The sequence below is a fragment of the Solanum pennellii genome, chromosome 5 (genome assembly GCF_001406875.1).
Source record: "Solanum pennellii chromosome 5, SPENNV200".
Lineage (NCBI taxonomy): Eukaryota > Viridiplantae > Streptophyta > Magnoliopsida > Solanales > Solanaceae > Solanum > Solanum pennellii.
Genome location: NC_028641.1, coordinates 6071791 through 6098123, shown reverse-complemented (window position 1 = coordinate 6098123; position 26333 = coordinate 6071791). Strand labels below are relative to the sequence as shown.

At 34.8% G+C, this 26333-nt stretch overlaps 4 protein-coding genes and 2 non-coding genes across 6 annotated transcripts; 4 read left to right on the top strand and 2 right to left on the bottom strand.

The window, feature by feature from the left end:
• Window positions 1-643: 643 nt before the first annotated feature.
• On the bottom strand, window positions 644-717 carry TRNAN-GUU. Its single transcript has one exon. It is a non-coding gene; the product is annotated as a tRNA-Asn (tRNA).
• Window positions 718-1687: 970 nt separating this feature from the next.
• Window positions 1688-3469, top strand: LOC107019926. Its single transcript, XM_015220284.2, has 3 exons — window positions 1688-2575; window positions 2754-2810; window positions 3226-3469. The coding sequence occupies exons 1-3, from the start codon at window positions 1750-1752 to the stop codon at window positions 3261-3263; spliced, it is 921 nt and encodes a 306-aa protein (XP_015075770.1). The 5' UTR covers window positions 1688-1749; the 3' UTR covers window positions 3264-3469.
• A 286-nt stretch (window positions 3470-3755) lies between these two features.
• Window positions 3756-9957, bottom strand: LOC107020762 (argininosuccinate synthase, chloroplastic). Its single transcript, XM_015221254.2, has 10 exons — window positions 9770-9957; window positions 9606-9664; window positions 9414-9495; window positions 7938-8079; window positions 7321-7369; window positions 6991-7173; window positions 5627-5701; window positions 5298-5483; window positions 4604-4692; window positions 3756-4510 (listed from the first exon to the last, which is right to left on the bottom strand). The coding sequence occupies exons 1-10, from the start codon at window positions 9834-9836 to the stop codon at window positions 3958-3960; spliced, it is 1485 nt and encodes a 494-aa protein (XP_015076740.1). The 5' UTR covers window positions 9837-9957; the 3' UTR covers window positions 3756-3957.
• On the top strand, window positions 4768-4936 carry LOC114077388. The gene has a single exon (XR_003578697.1). It is a non-coding gene; the product is annotated as a U1 spliceosomal RNA (small nuclear RNA).
• A 2981-nt stretch (window positions 9958-12938) lies between the features above and the next one.
• Window positions 12939-18722, top strand: LOC107020802 (probable inactive purple acid phosphatase 1). Its single transcript, XM_015221305.2, has 13 exons — window positions 12939-13152; window positions 14066-14249; window positions 14414-14505; window positions 14667-14733; window positions 14819-14941; window positions 15380-15472; window positions 15629-15758; window positions 16005-16086; window positions 16327-16459; window positions 16640-16845; window positions 16935-17060; window positions 17383-17692; window positions 18092-18722. The coding sequence occupies exons 2-13, from the start codon at window positions 14082-14084 to the stop codon at window positions 18395-18397; spliced, it is 1836 nt and encodes a 611-aa protein (XP_015076791.1). The 5' UTR covers window positions 12939-13152; window positions 14066-14081; the 3' UTR covers window positions 18398-18722.
• A 502-nt stretch (window positions 18723-19224) lies between these two features.
• Window positions 19225-26114, top strand: LOC107018906 (pentatricopeptide repeat-containing protein At1g80150, mitochondrial). The gene is made up of 4 exons (XM_015219497.2): window positions 19225-21225; window positions 23270-23360; window positions 24116-24210; window positions 25413-26114. Exon 1 carries the CDS (start codon window positions 19776-19778, stop codon window positions 20991-20993), a length of 1218 nt encoding a protein of 405 aa, XP_015074983.2. The 5' UTR covers window positions 19225-19775; the 3' UTR covers window positions 20994-21225; window positions 23270-23360; window positions 24116-24210; window positions 25413-26114.
• Window positions 26115-26333: the final 219 nt, after the last annotated feature.

Sequence of the window (26333 nt, the reverse complement as noted above, 5' to 3'; positions counted from 1 at the left end):
TTTTCATATTAGTTTTGGATTAATAAATTGTTTTGTTTGCTTTTTTGGTTTGGTGTTGAATTTTAAAAAATAAAAATTGAGAAAACAGAATTATATATATATATAAAATTAAGTTTTTAGGTTTAGAATTAGATTAGAGGTAATCACTTTTTGTTCTTTTTTTGTTATCGCCTTTCATGATGATTACGTCTATATTTTTTATTTGAACATCTTTAATAGAAATAGTTATAAATATTTTATTTTACGTTTTACTTATGATTTATATTAGAAAGTATATTTGAGAGATTCAATATTATTACTTTGATATGTTATTAATTATTGACATAATTGAATAACTAAACCTAAAAAAGTCGAATCGAGTAGAGGAAAATTGACTCAATCCAAATTTATTTTGGATCAGATTGAATTACACTTTTACAAAATCAAGAAATCTAAACCAAATAATACAAAAGCAAATTGAAAAATCGAATATACACCCTTGATCAAGTGGATTGTTTCATAAAGCTTTAAATACATGCATAAAAGAATTTAAAATAGTTTTGAAAGACTTTTAAATATTTATCCAATAATTATGAACTAAAGATTTTTTTAATTAAAAAAATAAACTTTCTTTAATAATTTAATTTAAAAATATAAAGTAAAACGCTAGAAGGAGGGCTTGAACCTCCGACCTTGTGGTTAACAGCCACACGCTCTAACCAACTGAGCTATTCCAGCTTGTTGTTATCAAAATCGAAAATACTTTTCATATATTTTGATGAGTAAATATTTTACGATTGCCTAAACTAAATATAACCGATAAATGTATAATATATGTATAAATCAGGCCTAATATGTGTATAATCTATGTAAAAACAAACAATTTAAAGTGTGAATCTAGGGGTTCATTCAGCGGAAAATAAAACAATTTATCCATGGTTAAAATTATTTTTTATTTATATATGATTACTTCTTCAAATTTTGAAATCCCGTTAAAAACATGTGTATAGATTTTTAACAAAGGCGACTTTGTACTTAACATAATTCAAAAACGGAACTTCTGATTGAGAATGGAAGAGTATTTATTACTCGATCACAAACTATAGTTTGAATTAAAATTTCTCCTATTTAGTTCTATCACTGTGCAAACTTTGAAAACTTAGCTGAATACAGTATTCACTTGCTGGAACCCTTGTTTGCTCTTCTTTTAAGGAGATTTGAAAATATTACTCCTCCACCAAAAAGAGCATACCCCACTTAGTCCGTTTGTGGTAACTCTTTAATTTTAACTGTCCACGTGATATTTTATAATTACAAAATTAAAAAATATGTTGATACTTTTTTCGTCCTAATTTATGTGATATTTTTCGAATTTCGAGATTTAAATAAGTCTATCTTTGACCATAAATTTTCATACTTGTAAATATCTTGAATTATCCATTATTGTGACTTATAGCACTTTTACGGAAGTTTATAAATCTATAGATTTCAGTTCAAAAAAATTAAAAGTTTCATGCATAATTACTGTTCAAACATAAAGGTTTGAACTCTCAAAAAATGAAAAGTGTCACATAAATTGAGACAGAATCAGTATGTTCTATGTATCTTTTAGTTTAAGATCATAATATTCAAAAATCTCGTATTTTCTTTCTTAAGCTCCGTATCAATTCAAAATAAGTGAGGTTTGTCTGTCACACTTAAAGAAGAGGCTCACTTTAATTTCCACATTCATCAGTATCTCAAAATCACTCTCTTTCCATACTTTTCATCATGTCATGTTTTAACAAAATCTTACTATTTTTTCTTTCATTTCTTCTAATTCATCCACTTGAATCTGTTCCAAGTATCATCCCACTAAATGGTTCATGTACTGATAAATGTGGCAACATTGTCCTAAAATATCCCTTTGGTTCTGGTTTTGGTTGTGGACATCCTGCATTTTCAAGATTCATAAAATGCACTACTTCTGGTGTTCTTCAATTCTCCACTACCTCTGGCATTTACACTATCTCCTCACTAGACTACTCAACAAACACATTTGTTTTAACTGACCCCTTTATGTCAACATGTTCCTCAATGCAGAATTCAGGCAGTTTTACATTGGATCATGATGATTCAAGTTTAACTCCCTTTAGTATTATGAAACAAAACATGTTTGTTCTACTAGGATGTTCAACAACATCTGCTGTGTTTGATCCAAAACAAGACTTGTGTGATGGCGGTTCGGGTTCAAATGTATGCAGGGGAATGTATTCTTGTAAAGGGGTGACTGGGATTGGATTAGAACCAAATGATCCTATTTCAACATGTTGTGTTTATGATCCACCAGTTCCTGTTGGTTCAGGTTATGGTTTGAACTTGCCTAGGCTTCAGTGTTCTTCGTATTCATCGATATATGGATTTGGAGGTGATGAAGGAGATCCTATGAAATGGGAGTTTGGGATTTCTTTGCAGTATAATAATTCATATTATGTTGATGAGTCTTGCAAGAACTGTGAGGATAGTGGTGGATTTTGTGGTTTTTCTGGTGCAGATGAGTCTTTTGCTTGCATTTGTAGGAATGGTGTTAACTCTACTATTAATTGCTATGGAAGAGGTTTGTTGAAATGTTTGCGATTATCGTATTGTTTTGTTGTAGTTTATGGTCCGGTACTATTTACGTTATCTTTGTATTATATGTATTTTCTTGTACTTCAATTACTTTTCGTTGGAATGTTTTATCTTGAGTCGAGAGTCTATCGGAAATGGTGAACTAATAATGTGTGTGTGATCAGGATATGCTTTGAGTGGGACATGGAGACACAAGATTCAAACTGGAATGAGTATTGGAGGTAAAGGCAATGCCTTTTTTTAAGCTCTCTCTGTCCAAAGTTTTTACTTTTTTGAACCAAAAAGTCTTCTTTAGTTGAATTTTTTTGCTAACTGTGTTGTGCTTTTACATTACTGTTTCTGTCCTAACAAGACAAAAAGACTATCAACATGATTTGTCATGTTGTCTATGCTTTTTGTCCCTCTACTTCCAATCTAATGGTAAGGTCTGCGTACATTCTAGCATAAAATGCGTCTGAGTTTTATTTATTTAAGAGAGAATCGAGAGTCAATTGAAAGGCTTCCCCTCCTAGTGTTGTTACAGTGCTGGTGCATGGTACTTTCAGAAAATTTACTGTCGACTCTTACTTATTTGGGACTGAGACGTGGTTATTGTTGTGAACTGTTTCTTATTCTTTACTGTTTTTTCTCCCTTAGGAATCTTTTTCTTTTGGATGATGATGCTTTTCATCTGAGGTGCAGAAGAGGACTATGAAGTGAAGTGCAAACAGTTCATATACTCTTTGAGATTCATGTCAACCAAGATTAGATCAATAATTATAAGCCAAGAAGTTTAGCTCTGAAATTAAATTATTGTTGCTTCTCAATATCAACTACATGGTTACAGTGTAAACATTAAGAATATTTTGTGTTTACTTATACATGTTCAAGTTTTGCTGCATTTTTCTTCTTAACCAGCTAACACACGATTTGAAACTCGATGGATGATAAGCCCGCCTCTCTACCCTTCTCTATCTAATAATATCAGCCTTTTGTCCATGACAATGACAAGATTCAAACTAATGACAAGCACCAAAACCACACATCACAGTACACACACTGCATTTTTACCTCTGAACAAAAGCCCTGGAGCAGTTTTGCCACATTTTGTTTTACTAGTCAATTGCTCAAACAAGATTTAGTAATCAAAAACAAATGAGATTAATCAGAAGGGGAAAGCAAAACTGCAAGATTTAGCAATTTTTCTTAATGGACTTTCAAATATATTGAACCAGAGGAAATTTCTGCAAGACAATTTGAACGATAAACTAGCCTCCAGAGCCGTACAAAAAAACTACAGTGCTATGAAATGGAAAAAAACAAGATTCTACTTGACCCTTTGATGGAACTGTCAACACTAAACCATCAATTCACGGCGTGAAAACAAATTTAAAGACCCTTCTCAAGCATTGCCCTAACCCTCATTGGAAGCCCATACAGACGAATGAATCCTGCAGCATCGGCTTGATTGTAGATATCCCCACTCTCGAATGATGAGATATCTTGTCTGTACAAACTGTGAGGACTTTGACGACCTGTCACTGAAACTGATCCTTTGTATAGTTTGAGAGTAACTGAACCTGTTGTAGTTTTGGTAATATTCTCCATGAAAGCATCCATTGACTCGCGGAGTGGATCAAACCACCTGCCAGCATAAACTAACTCGGCATATTTGAGGGCAAGAGAATCCTTGACTTGGATTGTTTCACGATCAAGTGTCAGAGACTCAAGTTCTTGTACAGCTGAGAAAAGGATAGTTCCCCCAGGGGTTTCATATACTCCACGGCTCTTCATCCCAACGAGCCGATTTTCAACCATGTCTATTCGTCCAATTCCATGTCTTCCGCCAATTTCATTTAGCTCAGAAAGAAGAGTTGCGGGAGAGAGCTCCTTTCCATTTACTGAAACAGGAATACCAGCAACTATCCCAATGTTCACATACCTGCACAGTTAGAAGTAGCTTTTAAAGTGAGAAAGAAATGCATTAGATCTTTTTACTACAATAAATAAGAAAATCAGAATAGAAGATTCTCACTCAGGTTGATCAGGTGCATCTTGGGGATCAACTGACATCATATACATATCCTTCATTGGCTCATTTGCAGGGTCCTCCAGAATATCTCCCTTCAAATACCATTTTGAAATGAGTTTTACAGGTATAATCAGTTATTCACGTGACCATACTTCAATATTTTCTTCAAATTTACCTGAATAGGGTCGATGGGCGATCAGGAAGGCCCATGACCTAGGTTGGTGGGCTCCATTGCACTTTGGAGGTGCCCGTCTAAGTTTTGGCCCAGTGGCAGAGCCTACGTCATAACATTTTCTTAATTTTTGATGTTTTAGTTTCTTATTCCTAGTTTACTAAAATTTATTAAGAGCGGAGATTCATCTTCTATGTGATTCATTTACCGACTATGATAATCCTATACAAATCTCAATTAAGACTGGTACCTCATACCACTCTATTTTACACATTATATATACTAATGGTCCTAGGAAAGATGAGCTTGTGCATTTCATTAAAATTCCTAGCGAAAAGAAAAAAGTTGCAGCAGAATTGAAGAAAAAGCATGAAGCTGAAGTTGAGAAAAAAATTTGACATTTTGACAAGAACAAATAGGAGATGAAAGCAGTTCCAACTTCTAACAGTGTCAGTGGATATAGAACATATCAGCATACTAGATGAATATCACAAGCTACACAAGATCAACACAAACTATAATTACCTCGTGACTAAGATGCCACAAGTTTCTGTCTCTGCTATAGATAGATTTCTTTGTCACAGGAACTGGTACATTGTGCTTCTTAGCATATTCAATAGCATCCTCTCTTCCTGTAATTTCCCATTCCCTCCAAGGGGCAACAACACTGAGTTCAGGATTCAGAGCAAAGAATGTCAGCTCAAAACGGACCTGTAGTGGTAAAGAAGCATAGTTGAATAAGATGAGTTCATGAAGCAGTCCCCTGGGCTCAGAAAAAATAGGTTTAAGATGATGCTGCATAGTTAATGATCCGTTAAATTGACATAGTAATGTTAAAAGATCTAGGATAATACCTGATCATTTCCCTTCCCTGTGCATCCATGAGAAACAGCATCAGCTCCAACCTCTCTGGCAACATCAACCATTGCCTGCGTTTTATTAGGCTAAATTTCAGAGTCCAACCCAAATTCAGGCAATGAAAGCACTGATGCTAAAACGTGGATGTTCACTTAATCAATTGTTTTATCTGCTTCATAACTGGACTGTTAGTAAGACAGTTACAGCGGATAATATATGACCATGAAAAGTTTGGCCCCCTGATCGCACAGTGAAGATGTTCATGCTAGTACTTTACTAGCAGTTTCATCTTTCTGGAAATGTTAACACTTGATGTACAAAACACATTTAATACAGGGAAAGAAAAGAAACTAGTAGCAGACACCTAGGATATGTAAAAAACACATCATGGGTGCTGCATATGTCTCCCAGGCTATGTTGCTAGGATCCTATAAAATTTTTGTTGAACCCGTGTAGCTCAATTTTGGAGGAGCCAGCAAAAAGCCCCAACTTTCTATAACATTCCCCCAAAAGGTAATGTTTCCTCTCATACATTCAGGTTGCATTCTGAGAGGCAAACCTGAATCCAATCAGAGGAAATTCATCTAGGGTACTGTATACGTGCCTATTTTCCAGAATCTTGATTCTCTTTAATGCATGCACAAACATGGTGCATATGACACCTTCGTTAACTGACTAGGTTTGTTAATTGCCTACCTACACCCAGTGAAGCACCAAATCTTGGGATTTCTCCAAAATCCACCATTTAATATCCTTGAGAAGTTGCTCAAGACGTATAATAACAAGCTTAGTCCAATATTGGAATGATTACCTTGAATCCTAGCAGAAGTTCAATCTGTCTCAAGAATCATCGATCAAGACCTATACATCATTCTCTCACAAGTTCAATTTTCACGGAAAGAGCAGTTGGGCCTGTGATTTTGTCAGATTGACTGTGTGATTGTGACGCCTTTTTCCTTCTTCTCCTTTTACATTCTTTTGTTTTAAGCTTGTGTTTTAGGAAAAATTACGACTTAAAAATGAACTATGCAGAAGAAAGTCCCCGTCAGGAGACAAAACTTGGGTACTATACAAACTAATTATACATAATTCAAATATATAGGAACTTTAATTGCATAACCTGCTTAATAAGAGCAAAATTGTCCACTATCCTTGGTTGGGTGCCAAAATTGCATACTGACCAGAGACAAAAATGGTATTAAGACTAAACTTGTATTAAACCTCTATTTAGTTGGCAAACAAACATGAACTTCTCCAACAGAAACTCTTTCCTGTCTTTTCCTAAGAAGGTTTGGGGTTGTTCATGCAAGGGGACATGACCAAAAAAGATTCAATTTATTATTTAAGATTTGCAGTTCACCTTAGCAATAACCGGGCGGGCCATTGATGTCCCAAGCAAGTATTTCCTTTCATAGATAGCACCAGCTCGCAGACAAGGAAATATGTAATCTTTTACAAATTCTTCTTGCAAATCCTTCACCACTAATTGACAAGCCCCACTAGCCTTGGCCTTTGCTTCCAAGCCTTCCAATTCCTTAATCCCCTGAGAAAGTAATAATTCATCTCAGATATGAGTTCCTACGAAAAGAAACTTATTTGTTTGACTGTTAAATTTTATGCACTATAATTCCATATTTTTTTGCTGAACAAGAACATAAGAATCAATAAGTGACTAGAGAGAAAAACATACTTGACCAACATCTGCAGTGAAACAGACAACTTCACAGCCATAGTTCTCCCTGCAAAATGAAAAAGATCACTAAGAGATAAACGAAGGAATGAAAACATGGCATACATACCATGCAACATAATCGTTCACTTATTCTGGAAACTTATTTTGTCATTTTGGTTATCATGGATTTTTATATTCAACTTTCTGGATTACTTGGATACCTTCCCAATAACCTATAAAAATTATCTTCTTTTGAAAAGAAAAAATAAGGTCAAATATAGTAATTATCTGTAAGCTGAAGCTGTTTTCATTCCCTTAAGTCCTTTTCCATACACAAAAAGTATAGTGTTCTTATGTTTTGACAGTCTTTTCTCTTTCTACATGTAGTTTGGAATCAAATATATGTTGCAAACAGAACAAGGTTACAGAGTTTCCATCTTGTAAGACTGACATACAAGAGAAATTTCTAGCAACTTCTCCAGAACTAACACATAATGCTGAAAGTGGTAACGAACATTTGAGGCCAACCCACCATATATTCGGGGAGTTACAGTTAACACATGACACAACAGAAGTAACATATCCTAGGTCAAAAATACTGTAAAAGGAAATTCAATAGAACAGAAAGGAGCTACCTTAGCCAAGGTACAATAACTGAAGTGTCCAAGCCACCACTATAAGCAAGAACCACTTTGTTCAATTTTTTGCGAAGAGGTTTTTCCAAAATAACAGTGGAGCTTGTTGTTGCTTTGTCATTGCCCAAGACTGCCTGGATAGCTGCAATATTCAGGTATTTTTTTTCATCATTACCCTATACACTGAAAATCGGCGACTAAAATTGTCAAAGCCAACCAGGTAGGTACTTTGATGGCACCCCTAATGGGTTGCACAATGAAGTTCCTATGGGTGAACATATAAATCTCATGGTCAAGTTCGACAGTCATTTTCTGCAGTATCTGAAGAAAAAGATCAACTTTCTACACCATTCAAAACTATCTAGCATTATTCAAACTGAAAACATGTAGTTGGACATGCCTTGAGTATTTTTAAAAAGAAAAGGGTATAACAACATAGTGGCCTCGAGTTTTGCATTATGTAAAATGTTTTCCAATAAAACAAATTTTCCTTGATTTTCCAATATTTGGTTGCTGAAGCTGTGGAAAATATTTTCTTTAAGAGGAAACCAAGGAAAGTCATTTTCCACTCAAATCCCGTTCCTACTAAAATGTTACATGTCCACATCTCTCTACCCTGCTTATGATCAACGAACAATATTCCCAACCCCCAACCCTGCCCCCAGCCTCCACCACAATCACATTCCTCCAACTTCATATCCAACCAAACATCAAAAAATGAGGAAAATATTTCTCATGGAAAACATTTCCACAATGCTAATTTGGTTCTTTATACGGTGTCCTTATATTCTACTATATATAGAGACATCAAATGCTAATATAGGTGTATACAGAGACATTTGGATGCTAATAAAGACCATTGGTCAATGTGTTGGAACAAAAATCACAAAATTACACGCATGAAAACCTAATTTAGCTTGACTAAATCATGATTCAAGCTGGGAAAAGATGTGTGCTTGGAAGTCAATATGATATTTCATATGGAACAAAAAACATTTTCAACTTCAGAAGAACATGAATGAAGACAAAATGTATTCCCTTTGAAGATAAGATTGTTCACAAAGAGTACTGCATCAGAATAGCAGTAATTTAAGGTCCACTACCACAAATCATTTAGCCACATCAGAAACTGATAAAGCATTAGAAATAATATGATAATCTGACCTTAAACCTTAAGTCACCAGTCACCACCAACCATTTAACAAAAATATATTCACAAGATAGTACCAAAACAAGAAAATGAATCAAGCTCGCACATGAATGGACGTGTTTCAAACCTATATAATCTATCCAAAAAACAAATAACAACAACAACAAATCCAATGTGATCCTACAAGTGGGGTCTAGGGAGGGTCGGGTGTTCGTAGACCTTATCACTACCCACAAGAGGTTATTTCCAATAACAACTCAGCTCAAAAAAAGATATTTTCAGAAGCAGGTTGGACAAAAACCAAATAAAAAGCTAGTAGAAACTACCATGAGTGGCACAAGGGGAAGCAAAGCTAGAACTGCTATGAGCAATTGCAACACCATTAAATTCACTGGCTTTTACACCAAGCTGCAATAACACAACAGAACAAAACACAAAGAAACAAACCCCATCAGTATAAATTTCAAGTAATAAACAATGAAACATATAAAATAAATTAAAGGGTACATATCAAGAACCTCTTGCAAAGAATCCAACTTTTTTGAACACCAAAACTTATCCTGAATCCTATGTGAACCTGCATTTGTAAAAGGTTCATCAAAAATAGCTCAAAAAATCAATCTTTAGAAGATTAAAACCATTTCTGACAACACAAACACCCAAAAAAGTGAAAAATTTATACTTTTTACAGAGCCCCTGAATAGAAGATTGACAGAAGAACATGAAGAAATCGCTTGAACTTGAGCCATCTAGTAATATTAGTTTACAGAAAATTGATAAATTTTCAAGAAAAGTTGATTTTACAAATGGAGGCAGAAGAAGAAAGTGGAAGTGAAGAAAATGAAAGAAAAACAGCCAATAAGCAAAGAGTAGGTTTCATTTAGGGGTGTTAATACTTTGGAAATAAAAAAAAACAAAATAAAAAATTTTTAAAAATTAAAATTTATTTACAATAAAACAAAAAAAGAATATGCATAAAGCAACTTTTCTAACTTCTTCTCTATTTTTTTTTTTTAATAATAAGACATAAGAACACCTAAATTATGATAAAGTTATCACTTACACCTAAACTATGCAAGGGTTGTATTGTTTTTTTAACTTAATTTTGTTATGTTATTTATAAATTTACTAATGTTGTTCGGATAAAAAAAAGTTATTTCGTACAATTTCAAGTTCTGAATTAATTTGGTACAACTTTTTCTATTGTTTAGGTGCAGTTCTTTATCAAACTTTGATATTGTATTAATGTAATTATATATAATATATAAGTCAGACTCATTTTTCATAAGAATTAAGCTAAACACCTACATTTTTTTATTTTTTATAACCGTTTATTTAAATATATAATATTTAATAAATTAATTAATGTTATCGGGAACTTGTATAATTCACGTGCTTTGGTTGTACGATTTAATAGAATAGTTTTATTGTTATATGCTAATACTCAATGATTTCAATAGTCATACAAAAGAATGGTGTTTTTGGATCAATCCAAAGCCCAAAAAAGTTCTTAAAAGGAAAACTTTCACATATAGCCACTAAAAAATAGTTTAATTATTCTCTATAGCTATAATTTGATAATTACGATTTGTAGCTACATGTTATATGGAAGAGAGAGGCGAGTGACATTGGGAGAGGGAAGAGAGAGGCGAGATAGTGGGAAAAGAGTGGGAGAAAGGTGAATTGTATATGTATATTTGGCTAGATAATTGTATATTATACATATGTATTTGTATATATGGTAAGAGAGATTGGGAGAGGGAGGAGAGAGGAGAGCGAGACTCGGAGAGAGAGGAGAGAAGCGAGCGAGATTGACAGAGGGGGGGAGATAGGCGAGCGAGAGAGGGCATAGAGTGAGATAGTGGTGAATTGTATATGTATATAATTGTATATTATACATATGCATTTGTATATATGGCAAGCGAGATCGGGAGATAAAGGAGAGAAGCGAGCGAGATTGACAGAGGGGGGGAGATAGGCGAGCGAGAGAGGGCATAGAGTGAGATAGTGGTGAATTGTATATGTATATAATTGTATATTATACATATGCATTTGTATATATGGCAAGCGAGATCGGGAGATAAAGGAGAGAAGCGAGCAAAATTGGGAGAGGGAGGAGAAAGGCGAGCGAGAGAGGGTAGAGAGTGGGAGAGAGGTGAAGTGTATATGTACATAGGTAAAACAATTGTATCTTATACATATGTATTTGTATATTCTGGCGAATTATACATATACAAATATGACTAATTTATAAAAAGTCGAAGTCAGCCCACGTAATTAATGTATAATATTAGCTGCGAGTGATAATTATAACAACTATAGCTATAATGAGTAATCAAATATATAAATTTTTCTTAACCGCGTGATTTTCCCTACATAAAAAAGTTAAAATGTTTGTGAGTGTCTCAAGGCTCACAAGGTACTACTTCTACTCTACTTAAAATTCACCTTCTACCATTAAATAGACTAGAGCATTCCCTAAAACATACAAGAGTTTAAAGATAAGAATTTGAAATTGAAAATATATTTAAAAAGCAAAATTATTTTTTGGGGAGGGGGTGGGGTTTGGGAGGGAAGGGGGGAGGGGGCTGGTCGGTGGTTGGTGGATGGGGGTTAGGGATCGGGTAAAAAAAATAAATTTTTTAAATTGATTTTTTAAAAATTATTATTTTCCCCCCAAAAAAAATATAATTAAAATTGGAGGAGAGTTTCGAAAAATATTTTCCTTAATTTTTTGAAAGGAAGATATTTTCCTTAATTTTGAGAAAAATGAATTGATTTGAAAAATATTTTCTAAAAATTTTGTCCCAACCAAACATGAGAAAATTGAAAAAACATTTTCTAGAAAATGTTTTCCTCCGTACCAAACACACTCTAAAGGTGTAATGATTTTCTCACCTATATAAACCTTTTTTTGTCCCTTGATTGTTTTCTCTAAAAATTAGTCTTTATATTTTTATGTCCAAGTTGACATTGCTTTTTGAATTTTTTATATTAAAAGTGTACGTAAAGATAACTTCATCTAGAAACACAATAATATTAATATCTATACATGTGTTCTAAACATAGTCTATTTTATTTTTAGGACTTTTAACTATATACATATTTCAATTTGTAATAGATTGTTTGGTTTGAACACGAGTACGCTGAAATTAGTTATATTAAAATTAATTATTATAATATTATATTTTGATTTATTTTATTAAAAATAATACATATTATTGAATTTATAAAAGTTGTTTGTTAATAAAAATATGGGAAAAATTCTAAGTATCCAAATCTATGTCCTGAATCTGTACTATACTAACATCTTATTACCTCTTCAAACTTATTTTTTAAATATTCTTTTTATCTCTTTACGACTTGCGTGATATTATCTTCTGAGGCTAACGCGTGTTGACAATTTTTTTAAAAATAGTAATATGTAGGTAAAAAAAGAGTAAAAATTATTTATAAAATAAGTTGGGGATAATTGGACCTTAATAAAATATAAATATGTCTCTGAAATTTCGAACATATATTAGAAGTACTTATAAATTTTTTCTAAAAATATCATTCACTTTATGTCGTAAAAAAGTTCTTTTATTAATTATGATATAACTTATTTAAAAAAGTATTGGTATTTCTTTGAAAAGAAACTATAAATTATATTATAATATCTTATTATTATAAATAAATATTCTGATATTAGAGTTCATGTTTACTTAGGTATGAAATTGTTTGTTATGGAGTTTCTCTTATGTTAGTGAATTTGAATTTAATTGAACTTCATCGCGAATTTGAATTTAATCGAATTTTATAACGTAATTATCATTAATAGATGAATGGGAACGCACCAATTGAAAACCATATATAGCGGCTTCTGATCAGCCGAATCATCAATCAGTTTCTATTTATGTATATTTTCATAGAAGTCAACAGTTTATGCTGAAAATCCGGTCGATTGGACGAATCTTGAGAAAGATTCGAAGAATTTATCCGACCCTTTTTCCCATTTGATTCATCATCAATTCTTATTTAAACTTCAGTTCAAAGCTCTAATTTTTTGACCCATTTCAGTTTCAGGTCAGTTAGTATACATTTCTTTAAGTTGATTGGAGTAATTTTTTTGGTTTAATGCAGAAGGGTTTGTTTGTTTTTGGGTTAAAGTTTCAATTTTGATGACACCCACATTGGGTTTTGTGCCATCCCTTTTTCTGTTACACTGTTTTGTCAGTTTATGACCTTTCATTGATCTACTAGTTGTTCTATTGGGTGTTCATATTTGTTAATCTACCCTGAAGCTGGTCGTTTGTTGATTCTTTTCTAGTTTTTGATCACATTTACTTTGTGTTTTTGCTTGTTTTATCGTCTGTTTTAGGTTTTCGATTGGTGCTGTTAATCTTCTTGCAACCCAGAAGCTGCTAGCTGTTTTTTGTTTCAATTTGTTCTCATGTCTACATTGTGTTTGTGCCTATTTCTCTGTGATTCATTTTTCTCAAGTTTATATCTTTTGATTGTGTTTTAATTTCTGTTGTTTGGTGTGGGGTGCGAGAAAGATTTGATTTTTTTACTAATATGGTACTTAAGTAGGCTAGTTATTAAGCTTCAAATGATGGCATTGATAAGAGATGTGTTTCTGAAAATTGCCTTTCATCAGTTTTTCTGAATAAAAGGAGTGCTATTTAGCTCTTAGTTTTAGTATATTGGTAGACTTGGGCGATTTCTATCTCTACGCTTGTGGGATTACACCGGGTATTTGTTGGTGGTAGGCTTGGAAAGTAGGTGACTGTATATTTGTTAGATCACCTGGAGATGTGTTTCACTTTTTCCTTCTTAAGTTCTTGGAGTGAATCACTATAGCATATTAAATGCAAAGAATTTTATTTTTTTTGGTATGAGACATGCTCTTTGTTGAGTTTTTGAAGAAATGTCTGATCTTTGTGTCTTGTATCTTATTTTCTTAATTCTCATGTCTCTTCGTTGGTGAATGATGCAGCCATAAGGTGGATTCAATGAAAACATTAGTTATGTTGTTGCCCATTTTATGGGTTCTAGTTGCTCTTCAAGGGGTAACATCTCATGAAGATCATCCTCTAGCAAGGATTGCTGTTCATAATGCTATTGCTGCTTTGGATGCTCGTGCTTATATCAAAGCATCTCCTTCTGTCCTTGGGTCAAACGTATGTTTCATTACCTTGGAGCTTTACCCCAATACTTAGTTAAGCTAGTTATGCTTCTGCTACCTTGTGTTTACTTTCCTGATTAACGGATGTGATAGCCAATCTTTTGAACTGATAATTAAGGATTTCAGGTTCTAATTCCTTACATTCTCGCTATGTTCTAGGGCCTAAACCAAGAATGGATAACTCTGGAGTATGGCACAGGCAACCCGTCAAATGATGATTGGGTTGGAGTGTTTTCTCCTGCCAATTTCAGGTGAACTGCACTTGGTTATAAAACTGTCAATATCTTAAATGTTAAGCTCTATTTGAAAGTTTAACATGTGAGAAATGATTTTCTTTTGCTGATTTTAGTTGCATAAATTTTCATTACTTCTAAGTTTAAGCTAATATGTTGGACGTTTACAAAATATTCAGTGCAGCTACGTGTGACCCTGAAAATAACATGGTGACTCCACCACTTTTGTGTACAGCTCCTATAAAGGTCCGTCCCATTTACTGATTTATAGTGCAACCTTTTAGAAGCTCTTTCTCTGGAGATTGACTCGCGTCTCTCTCTTCTTTTGCAGTACCAATTTGCAAATCGCTCCAATCCCAACTACAAAAGGACAGGAAAAGGATCGCTAAAGCTTCAATTGATCAACCAGAGAACAGACTTCTCCTTCGCTTTGTTTTCTGGTGGATTACGGAATGTATGTTAACACTTACCCTTGTCCAGTTTACCTCTATAGAGTTTGCATATTTTACATGAAGCAAAAGTTAGAGACCAAATTCTAAAATCCGGTGGCGCAAATCTCTTTCTTAAAGTATTTCTCAAAAAAATCACTTTTTTCAAGAAGATATTTGACTTGTTTTGAATTCGTTAAAAATCTTTGATTTCTTTTTTACTGATTAGTTATATTTTATTGATTTGTCTTCCTTCTAATCCCACTCTACAAAGACACTTTCTACAGTCTGATGTTCCCCTTGTAATATGAATTTGTTTTATCATGCCACGTGAATAAGCTCTTGTAGGTGATGGGTCAAAGTCATACATATTTGTTTCTTGTATGGGTCTGATTAAAGGCTAAAGTTTCTTATCCAGGATCTATGTCATCTTATTCTAATGCATTTCTTTTCCTGTTTAACAGCCAAAGCTGGTTGCAGTGTCAAATACTGTTGCCTTTACAAATCCAAATGCACCATTATACCCGCGGTTAGCACAGGGAAAGACATGGAATGAAGTAAGTTTCTTTCTTCCACTGTTTCTTAATATGCAAAACAAGGTTGAAATTATGTTTCAGGCAGAATAATCAATGTGTTCTGCATCATCACTAATAGTTTGAATAATGACCACTTTGGAAGATCAGAAAAAATGACTGTTTAAACTTGATGCTCAGATGACTGTTACATGGACAAGTGGATATAATATCAATGAAGCAGAGCCCTTTGTGGAGTGGGGCCCACAACGTGGACAACAGACTCGTTCACCGGCAGGGACTTTGACTATTGACCGTAGTAGCTTGTGTGGTGGGTATTTTTTCCCTTCACATTGTGTCCTAAAACTAGCATCTGTTTTCCGTAAATGTAATATTTGATGTATATCATCTGTTCTCCAATCATGTTGGATACTTGATTAAATACAATGAGTGTATGATAAACAACTCTGCGTGGAATACGCCTACTTCACTTTGACAAACACTGGATGAATCTCTTTTTATTCTGCATTAACTTAATAAAAGTTTCTTTTAGAAAGAATGACATTCTGTTCTGCAGGTGCACCAGCAAGAACTGTTGGATGGCGCGATCCTGGATTCATCCACACTAGTTTTCTGAAGGAGTTGTGGCCCAATTTAGTGTAAGTTTACACTCTTCCTAGCAGTAGAAGGACAATAATCAAATCTTGAATGACATGTTTTATTGGGCATCCATTTCTGAAAATGTCAGATAACTTTGAGATTCTTCTTCTTTTCACTGTAGTTGGATACGAAAATACGTCTACTGAAACCCTGTCTTTTGGATAAGACAGTTAGTTGTACATCATGCTAATGCAGGTTGACATTGAAATGTAAATTCAATGCACTTTCTGATTATGCAGATATACCTACAAGCTTGGGCATAAACTGTTTAATGGCACGTATATCTGGAGTCAGATGTACAAATTTAAAGCATCGCCCTATCCTGGCCAAAGCTCTCTTCAGCGAGTGGTTATTTTTGGTGACATGGGAAAGGTTTGGACACTCTTAAAATCTGTTTTTGTTTTAGAATAGAGAGCTAAGTGTTTATATCTGTGCATAGATATTTGTACTTTACCGTCTTGAAACTCTGGAAGTTGCTCTCTTTTGAGTTTCATGTTCTTCCATTCAGAAGTTACACTTGACAACGACCTATTATTGCCTTTATAACGACAGGAAGAAGCTGATGGCTCAAATGTGTACAATCAATACCAACCTGGATCCCTTAACACTACCAAGCAAATCATTGAGGACTTAAAGAACATTGACATAGTCTTTCACATTGGTGATATCGTTTACGCCAATGGATATCTTTCTCAGTGGGATCAATTTACTTCTCAAGTAGAGCCGATTACTTCAAGAGTACCATACATGATTGCTAGGTAAAATTGCAGGTCTTTTACAATTTATTTCTGAGTACACACTGTCTGTTTTCTTTTTTCATGTAACTAATAATTTTTTCCCCTCCCAGTGGCAACCATGAACGCGATTGGCCTGATAGTGGGTCATTTTATGGTAAAAAGGATTCAGGTGGAGAGTGTGGTGTCTTGGCTCAGACAATGTTCTATTTTCCTGCCGAAAATAGGGATAAGTTCTGGTATGGTGACCGTATCTTTTGGATAATCCTATGTAGTGTTCCCTTTCAAATCCCACTTGCTGTATTACTTATCTACTATATACATATTTTTTTCTTCCTGAAAATTATGGATATGCACCTTTTGTAGTGACATTAATGAGAATCAGACTTGTAACAATTTTAGTGCTCAAATGATGTTTAAAACCTGAATGTGCATGGCTGTTGGATAAACTTAAACTAGGCTTAATTGCATCAATTTGTAGATATGGAGGCAGTGAATAGATACTTCTTCCACCCCCACCCCCTCCGAAGTGTTAGGTTTAACGTTGTCATATACTCTCAGGTACTCTACTGATTATGGCATGTTCAGATTCTGTATTGCTGATACGGAACATGATTGGAGAGAGGGCACCGAACAATATAAGTTCCTTGAACACTGCTTCGCATCTGTAGATAGACAGAAACAGCCATGGCTAATCTTCCTTGCACATAGGGTACTTGGTTACTCTTCTGGCGATTTTTACGCTGATGAAGGATCATTTGGAGAACCAATGGGGAGGGACAGCCTTCAAAAGCTTTGGCAGAAGTATAAAGTTGATATCGCCATATATGGTCATGTCCACAATTACGAAAGAACATGTCCCATTTACCAGGTATCCTAAAAACTTGAAATGTTCATGCAATTTTTTTGTTCTCATCTTAGTTAAAATTCACGTCGAATGCCACTGATGACAACACTTCAGGTTCCAAGGACATTGAAAATAATGATGATTTTATACCTCCACCCCATGTAAATCTCTCCCAGAAAGTAAATATTCAACGTTTCCCTTTTCATAGGACCGTGCCTGACTAGCACGGGGATACAGATGAAATTTGACTTGTATATTATATTTTGACAAAGACATATATTTGGATGGAGGGAGTACTAAAGAGCTAAACTGCATGCACAAGTGTTTTACAAACTAGAGAGTGATTCGACATTTAATATTCTTGTTTCTCAAATATTTGTACTTCATTCTTTGACGCATTCTATGTGTCTTCATTAATGGCAGAATGTTTGTACAATGACCGAGAAGAACTCGTACAAGGGACCCTTGAACGGGACAATACATGTCGTTGCGGGAGGAGGTGGAGCTGGTCTAGTAAAGTTTACATCCCTCCAGACTAAGTGGAGTATATTCAAAGATTACGATTATGGATTTGTGAAGATGACAGCATTCGATCATTCAAACCTGTTGTTCGAGTACAAGAAGAGCAGCGATGGCAAAGTGTACGACTCTTTCAATATTTCCCGGGATTACAGAGACATCTTGGCATGCACTGTGGATAGCTGCCCAAGCATGACATTGGCATCTTGATTGGTTTATGAAGATGTCTTCAAAAGTCTGATTTCTGTTATATAGCATCCCACTATACCATCAATATCTTTACAGAGAAGCCTCGTGCACAAAGCATCCTGCGTTCCGAGGAATCCAAGTTCAGATCCACAAACACCAGGAGCCTCACAGATGAACAGTTTGAGTGAATAGATGATAGAGGGAAACAGATTGCTTATTAGCCTTTTTTCAAGTATTTGTGTTATCATCCAATGTATTGCTATCATCTTTTATAAAACAATTGGCTTAAATGTTCACAACAAGTGTCTCCATAAAACAGCAATATATAATTTGCAGTTGAAGCAATAGGCTCAATCTGAGAGGTAAATTGACCATACCAAACTTCTAGCAAAAATGTTCATATGAGTTATAACAATAGTGTTTTTTAGTCAAATACTAGAGAGAAAATTAAAATAAGGTATACTAATTATAAACACGATTTCACAAATTTTCTTTCCAGTTAAGGACGTGCAAAATTAAATATACACTTAAATAGTTAATATTTAACCTCTATATACCACATAATTTTTCAATAGAGGATTTGCAACAGACCACCCTCCGCCTTTGATGGAATGTACAAAGATCTTACTTCTATCTTTGATAAAAAAGTTTATTACGATGGATCATCAACTTAAAAGAAAAGGTAATAAAAACACAATTGACAAGAAAATAACGAGAACAGAGTAGCAAGATAAATAAAACGAAGAATGATGAGTGACGTATCTAACCTAGAAAAAAACTTAAGGGACTAAAGTGTAGATATTCATAAAGTGAAATCTACTGGGCCCTAACAAAAACCCCAAAACCTAAAACCCACGCTCACATCACCTCTACCACCAGCTTCGTTTCATAGTTGCTGGGTGGATTTAACAGAGACTTACTCTCAGTGAAGAATTTTCATATTTCTTCATTTGCTTCTGGTAATTCTTTGATATTTAGAAAAAAAATTCGAATCTTTGAAATGCCACATTTGTAATATTTACATATGATTCAGACTCATATTGTTCATTTCATGTTTATACTCGTATGAATGAGTAAATGCGATTGAATGGGTTGTTAAGAAGCCAAGAAACTATCTGGGTTTTGTTTAGTTTTCGTGGGTCTTGAGGGGTTTTTATTGTATTTGATTGAATCCACGATTTGTTTATTTCTTGATTGTGCTAGTTTTTTTTGATCAATTTGAACATAGTATCTGCTGTTTTTGATGTGTTAATGCTTCTGGGATTGGTGATTTTTGATAAGGGTACTTAATATTAGTGGTATTTGAGGTATTGCGTAATATGTATTGAAGTGGAGATTAGTGGGTAGGCAATATTTTGTTTGGTGTGTATGTTTGAAACTGAGGGGAGAGCATCAGAACATGCTCACGCTGCGCCTGGTTCGCAGATTTGGAACTAGGAGTCGCCTTGCTGCTGTTTCGTGTGCTGGTAATACTTCTAAAAAAGCTTTAGTTTCTAAGAGGAAGAGAGTAAAAGTAGATGAACCAGCACTTTTTAGGCTAAAAAAGGAAAAGAACCCTGAGAAGTTGTTTCAGTTATTTAAGGAGAATGCTCATAATAAGATTGTCATTGAGAATCGCTATGCGTTCGAAGATACAGTTTCTCGCTTAGCAGGTGCGGGCAGGTTTGATTACATTGAAAATCTGCTTGAGCATCAGAAGACACTGCCACAAGGTCGTCGTGAAGGTTTCATTATTCGAATCATAATGCTCTACGGGAAGGCTGGGATGATACAAAATGCTATAAAGACCTTCTATGATATGCATTTATATGGATGTCCACGAACTGTTAAGTCATTCAATGCTGCACTCAAGGTTTTGACTCAATCTCATGATATGAAGGCTATTGAGTCCTTTCTATGGGATGTTCCTGAAAGGTTCTCCATCAATATAGATATACTTTCAGTTAATACAATCATTAGCTCGTTTTGCTCAATGGGTATCTTGGAGAAGGCTTATTTGTTCATGGTTGAGATGGAGAAGTTAGGTATATCACCTGATGTTTTTACTTATACGATACTTATATCTGCCTTCTATAAAGTCAACCGATGGCAGATTGCTGATGGATTGTGGAACCTCATGGTCCGTAAAGGTTGTATGCCTAATGTTGCTACCTTTAATGTTAGAATTCAATTCATGGTAAATATGAGGTTTGCTTGGGAAGCTAATAAATTGTTGCAGTTGATGAAACGTATTGGGATTACTCCAGATGAGGTTACATACAATTTAGTGATCAAAGGCTTTTTCCTAGTAGAGAATCTTCCTATGGCTAAAAGAATCTACTCTGCTTTCCATGGTGCGGGCTTCAAGCCAAATTCTAGAATCTATCAAACAATGATTCATTACCTGTGTAGAGCAGGTGATTTTGATTTGTCATATTCGATGTGTAAAGAAAGCATGGAAAATAATTGGTTCCCAAGTTCAGATATAATTAAAAATATCCTTGAAGGGCTGTGCAAGGATGGAACAGAGGAAAAGATGGGAAACGCTCGATTTTTAGTCATCCTGGCTAAGAAAAAGATGCCCCCTTTCTCAACAGAAACTTTGAACGCGATGCGGTTAATAATAGATCGTAGTTAAAAGTACAAAAACATTTATTTCTGCTCAATGGTTTAGATGATTTTGCAGCACCTCCATAATCCACAAAGCTCGATTTTCTTTTTGGTGAAGCAGAAGTGCTGAACTATTACTTCAATGGATTATGAACCTCCACATAATTTGTAATTTCTCCAGAAATAAGATTTTACTCTTTCGGGAAGTCCAATGGGGACTGAAGGATGTTTGGAAGTACAATGGCAACCTAATTTGTATGGTAAGTTTCATGTTCCATTTTTTCATGGTTCCTGTTTATATAGGAACATCTCCTGGTAGATGTATTCAGTTATATGTTTGCGTTCGTTTTTCTTTCACTTTTCTAGCTCAGGCATTAAGTTGCCTTGTTTGAAGGAAGTGAGGTGTTTCGTTGAAATCTCCATTTTTCTTGCATTCAGATTTCTTAGTGTATTTGGGATGTCTAGGGTATGTTGCAGTTCCTTGGTTATCATCTGTCAACAAGCACTGCAGCTAGTAATATATAATATGCAGTAGGTTATATTTGATTAATTATTTGTCTTTCACTTGTCTCTACACTTGGTGCTGAGTAGATGTTTGAACTTCAAGTCAAAGCTATGCCATGAAGGCGATAATGGAACTGGTATGACTGAGTTAGTTGCTTAGCACCACCTCAAAGTAGACCTCCACACAATCAACTCTGATTTTTTGATGATGTAAGGTGTTGCATAACTCGCAACAAGAAGATGCGAAATAGTACAAAAGAGGTTAGCGAACTCCAGTTACAAACAAAATACATTTACAGTCAGGGAGTTCACCAATAGAACCAAAAAGCCTATAGGTTGCACAATCATGCCAAAGTAGAGATCTAAATCTAGAAATGGGATAATATTATTAAGGGGGAAAGATTGCTCCAACTATAAAGATTCCTAAGACATTTGGCTTTCTGGGAACTATTGGGAGTTGAAATACCATCAAAGCATTTCCAACTCGTTTCTGTCCAAATACACCAAAATATACATACTAGGATCATCTGCCTGATATTCTTGATGGTTTTTTCAACTTCCCAGTAGCTCCAACTTTCAACTACTTCTTTTATGCCCTGAGGGGTTGGCCAACTAAATGCCAAAAACTGAAAGGAATATGTCCCACAAATCGCAGCCACTTTTCTGACACATGTAAAATCTATTCACCAGCTTAAAGTTCCTTCTATACAGAGATTGTCTTGAGTCAAAATAGCACCTGTAAGTTGTATCCCTGTGAAGCACATGACCTTTCTTTGGAGTTTTGTCTTCCTATAAGCTTCTATGGGCAAAACTCAATAACTTCATTAAGTGCACACAGTTTCTTGTACCCTGCTTTCACTGAATAATAACCTCTATTGAGGTTGTCCTACCTTAGACTGTCTTCTTGTGTGTTCATTTGGAAGCTTTCTAGTAAATTGAGAAGATCAAAGAGTTTGCCAAGTTCCCATTCCTGCATGCGTTGTCTGAAGAGGGGATTCCATGTGTTCCTGATCTATACTGGCAATTGTAGAGTTGGGATCCACTGTAGTCTGGTAAAGGGAGGGGGGGGGTGGTCTTTTAGAGTGTGCACAATCAACTCTTGGACGCCCTGAACTGGGTCTAGGACTCATGAAAGTTATTCTGCTATGAGATAATCTTTAGGTACTGTAGTTGGCTAATCCTCCCCCTCATGAACTAGATTTTGGGGCAAATCAATAAGGCGAGGCAGGCCCTTGTCGCCTTTCGCTGCCTAAAACACTGGTCCAAAGAAGGAGAGCAAGAGCTAAACCAAGTTGACTGTTGCTTTAACTATACATGAGCCTTGATGCAACAATGTTAAATGGTTAGTCCCTAGGTATGATTACTTGCTTTGGATTCTTAAAAGTACATCCTGTGATATCATAGAATTACACCAAATTACCATGTGTGCTGATATGATTGAACTTTCAAGTTGACCCTTACCATAGTCAGCAAGGCAGCTGGTCAACATGTTTAGTATCATAAGATGGGTATTAAAAGGACATCTAATGGCTATGGGTTTTAGTTGAATATTAGGCCGTGTAATCTGGAGCTGTTTGGCCATCTATTCAGAGAAAATGGTTTCTTTTCTTTTTTGTTGACTAAATTCCTCTCATAATAATAAGAAAGTTTGACACTGTTTTCCTTCTTTCCCCAACTTTCAGCATTTTTCTCCTTTTCCTTAGTGAACTTCCTAGATTTGACATGGTCAGGCATTCTGAAGCCTAGTAGTCTTCTCATGGACAATATATTAATGACTAGCTTTTACTTTTTGAACTGCAGGACAATATTCCAGTGTTTCATTTGCCACACCAAAGTATATACTTCCACGATGGGATCATATTGCTTCTCAGTTTGAGCTGGTTGCTTAAAGGTAGTTATACTTTGACTATCTGGTAATTTTTTTTTCATCAAATAAAAACGCAAGTGGAATTTAGTTCCTTTTTCCCCATAACAACTGTGTAGTTTTAGGAAGAAATATATTCCCTTAAAAAAAGGAGAAAGAGAGTAAGCTGGAGGACAGATGTCCTGATCTCTGCTTAAATGTAAAACACCCTTTTTTTCATAGGTTAATATATCATTTCTGAATCTCTGAGGTGTAATACTGATTATGGCACGTGCCAGTTGTGCATAACTTATTTATAATATTGAATATGATTTGATGGGCTGAACACTTCAATAAAGCTATTTAGGTTCATCGAGAACTGTCCCGAGTCCATCATTTGCAAACAGGCAGACATCTATGGTGATTTTCCCTGCTCCTTGAGCTGTATGGACACGAGAATTTTATAAAGAAGTTGAAAAAAGATCATCAAAAAACTTGGTTCTGTTAAATTTTTTCAAAAAGTTAGTAAAAGAATTCTTCAAAAAATTCGTTGTGTTGAGAAGTGCCTTGGGGTTTTTTTTCAAGCAAACAAATGTTCTTTCACTTGCAAAACAATTGCAAAATTTTGAGAAAAAAACTACAACTTTTTATACAATTCGTCTTCTGTATATTTTTCTCCAAAAAAAACCCAATAAACTTTTTCCAGAAATTGGCTGACCCCAACTAGCTTAGGATTGAGGTGTAGTTTTAGTAGACATCTTCTGAAAACTTTCCAAACAGGTCCTAACTTCATGCTGATGTAGGATCTTCGGTAGAACAGAAGAGGAGGGCAACCTTAAAATCTTTTCAGCTGTATAACTACCACGTGCATAACTATGAAAGGACATCCCATTACCAGGTATTTTTATCTTTAGTTTTCCGAGACAAGTTCTTTTATTTTGTATGTTCAGGGCTTTTAATATGATTTTCCAGTCATTTACTGGCGGTAAGAAAACTGGTCTATTCTGTTTAATTCATATCAGGAGAGAGAAGGCTGTTTATCAATAAAACCCAAATCAGGATAGAAGGCAAAACTGAAAAACAAAAGAGAAAATAAGCAAAAAACAAAGAAGAAAGGAAATGAGAATTGAGAAGGGAATTAGAAGGTTTTGTGCATATTGAAAATTAGGCTTGTTAGTGGAATGTGTTTCAGTAGCATAAGAATAAGTCTCTCTGTTTAAAAAAGAATGAAGAAGTTTGGAGTACCAGAGTTGAAAACCTTCTAATAATTAACAGTCTCAACTCAAACAGTGGGCCCTTGAAAATAAAATCTACATAATTATAACTTGGGAAAAAGTATTGCAAGTTACTATTGTTTTAATATTGAAAATATATGGAAAACTGTGGTCAGTTAAGTTGCTGCACTTTTCAAATATTGAATGTGTCATATAAAGTGGAATGGTGAGAATACTATTTTTCTTTGTCCAGCCTCCAGGCCTTAGGTCTAGTGAAAGAGCCCAACGTGTGGTGTGGATTAGGTGAACATCATGAGTTTGAACCCTGCCATAAGCTTTATATTTTAATGAAGAGTATAGGGGGCAGATTCATTATCCATGAGTTTTGAATTGTACACCAATGGCCCTTGTGGATTACTTGGTTATTAAAAGTGTTTTTCTTGGTCCATGTTAGAATTGTACCATTGCATAGAGTGATGTTTACTTAAAAGCAGAACAATAATTCTCATGTACTCTCCTATCCTAAACTTGAATGCCGCAAACTCCTCTTTAGTTTATCACCAACTAATGCCATGATTCTTTACGAGCAAAGATTTGAAACATTTGACATAACAGAATCTGACAAAAATTTTCACATCTCAATGTAACATTTTCCCTTTACTCTTGTTTGGTTCTTTTCCCCTATTCCATTACGGAGAAACTAAAATGCGTATGTTGTCTAAGAAAAAGAAATATAGCTGAATTATCTCCACTACTCCATAGTGATCAAGTAAATCAGACATCAGAATTTGGGATATAGAGTAGCTATTTGTTATTCTGCCTATCATTTTAATGACAAAAGAAGGATTACATTACATGTCTTTTCAAATGATTTTGGCTAATGCAGAACATAAATATAGTGAGAAGCACTTTAAAGGCAATTACAACAGATACATGTCTCTTGCTCGCGGAGCTGAAGCTGCAGTCCAGGATTTAGCCACCATCCAGACCGAGTTGAGTACTTTCGGGGATTATGATCAGGCGTTTGTGAAGCTGACAGCATTGGAGTATTGAACCAGTAGCTTCCTCACCTATCGATGAACACGAAAGGAACTGATTCACGAAAGAGTAGGGCGCTGACAGATGATGCCCTATCGTAGTCATTTCAGTCTGCTATCAATCCCTTTGATCAAACAAACAAAACCAGTCAAGTGATGCTTCTGTATGGCTGTACTCGACCTGCACTATGTATAGTTTCTGGAGCAGTGCCTTTGTTCTTCTCTATCTGTTTATGAAGTAACAGATGACATTTTCAGCTCAAAGGGACCCACATATTCCTCTCTCGGATACATTCATATCTCCTTTCAGATACATCCCTCCCCTCTCGGATACATCCCCTCAGATACATTCGTGAGCTATGTATCTGCTGATTTTTTGATGTATCCGACATCCTATAATTTTAAGGGGATTTTTGTAATTTGGGAGAGAATAGAGATAGGATGTAACTAACTCTTAACTCTATGAGATTTATGTAATTTTTACGAGTTAAAGTAAGAAGTACTAATAGGAAAAGGAAATTAAGTTTTTTTTCCTTCAAATTTCACCAAAATAAAAATCTTCTTTGAACATCTTTAATTTCAATTTATGCATTGTCACATAAGTTTGATTGAAACTAAAATGATTAATTCCCAACACTAGTTAGAATTAGAGAAACTTAAAACTTCAAATTCTGGTAAAGTTTAAGGACTATACTGTAATTAATTTAAATTTAATTGTCATAATCTCAAGTGATGATCAACATATTTCATTTTTATTCCCCCCCCCCCCC

Coding starts and splice junctions, on each gene's coding strand:
- LOC107019926 (XM_015220284.2), top strand. CDS start 1,750: ATGTCATGTTTTAACAAAATCTTACTATTTTTTCTTTCATTTCTTCTA. Junction 2,576..2,753: donor TATTAATTGCTATGGAAGAG/GTTTGTTGAAAT, acceptor GTGTGTGATCAG/GATATGCTTTGAGTGGGACA. Junction 2,811..3,225: donor AACTGGAATGAGTATTGGAG/GTAAAGGCAATG, acceptor TTTCTCCCTTAG/GAATCTTTTTCTTTTGGATG.
- LOC107020762 (XM_015221254.2), bottom strand. CDS start 9,836: ATGGCTCAAGTTCAAGCGATTTCTTCATGTTCTTCTGTCAATCTTCTA. Junction 9,665..9,769: donor ATTCAGGGGCTCTGTAAAAA/GTATAAATTTTT, acceptor TTACAAATGCAG/GTTCACATAGGATTCAGGAT. Junction 5,484..5,626: donor CAGGGAAGGGAAATGATCAG/GTATTATCCTAG, acceptor TTACCACTACAG/GTCCGTTTTGAGCTGACATT.
- LOC107020802 (XM_015221305.2), top strand. CDS start 14,082: ATGAAAACATTAGTTATGTTGTTGCCCATTTTATGGGTTCTAGTTGCT. Junction 14,506..14,666: donor TTTTCTCCTGCCAATTTCAG/GTGAACTGCACT, acceptor CAAAATATTCAG/TGCAGCTACGTGTGACCCTG. Junction 14,942..15,379: donor TTTCTGGTGGATTACGGAAT/GTATGTTAACAC, acceptor CCTGTTTAACAG/CCAAAGCTGGTTGCAGTGTC.
- LOC107018906 (XM_015219497.2), top strand. CDS start 19,776: ATGCTCACGCTGCGCCTGGTTCGCAGATTTGGAACTAGGAGTCGCCTT.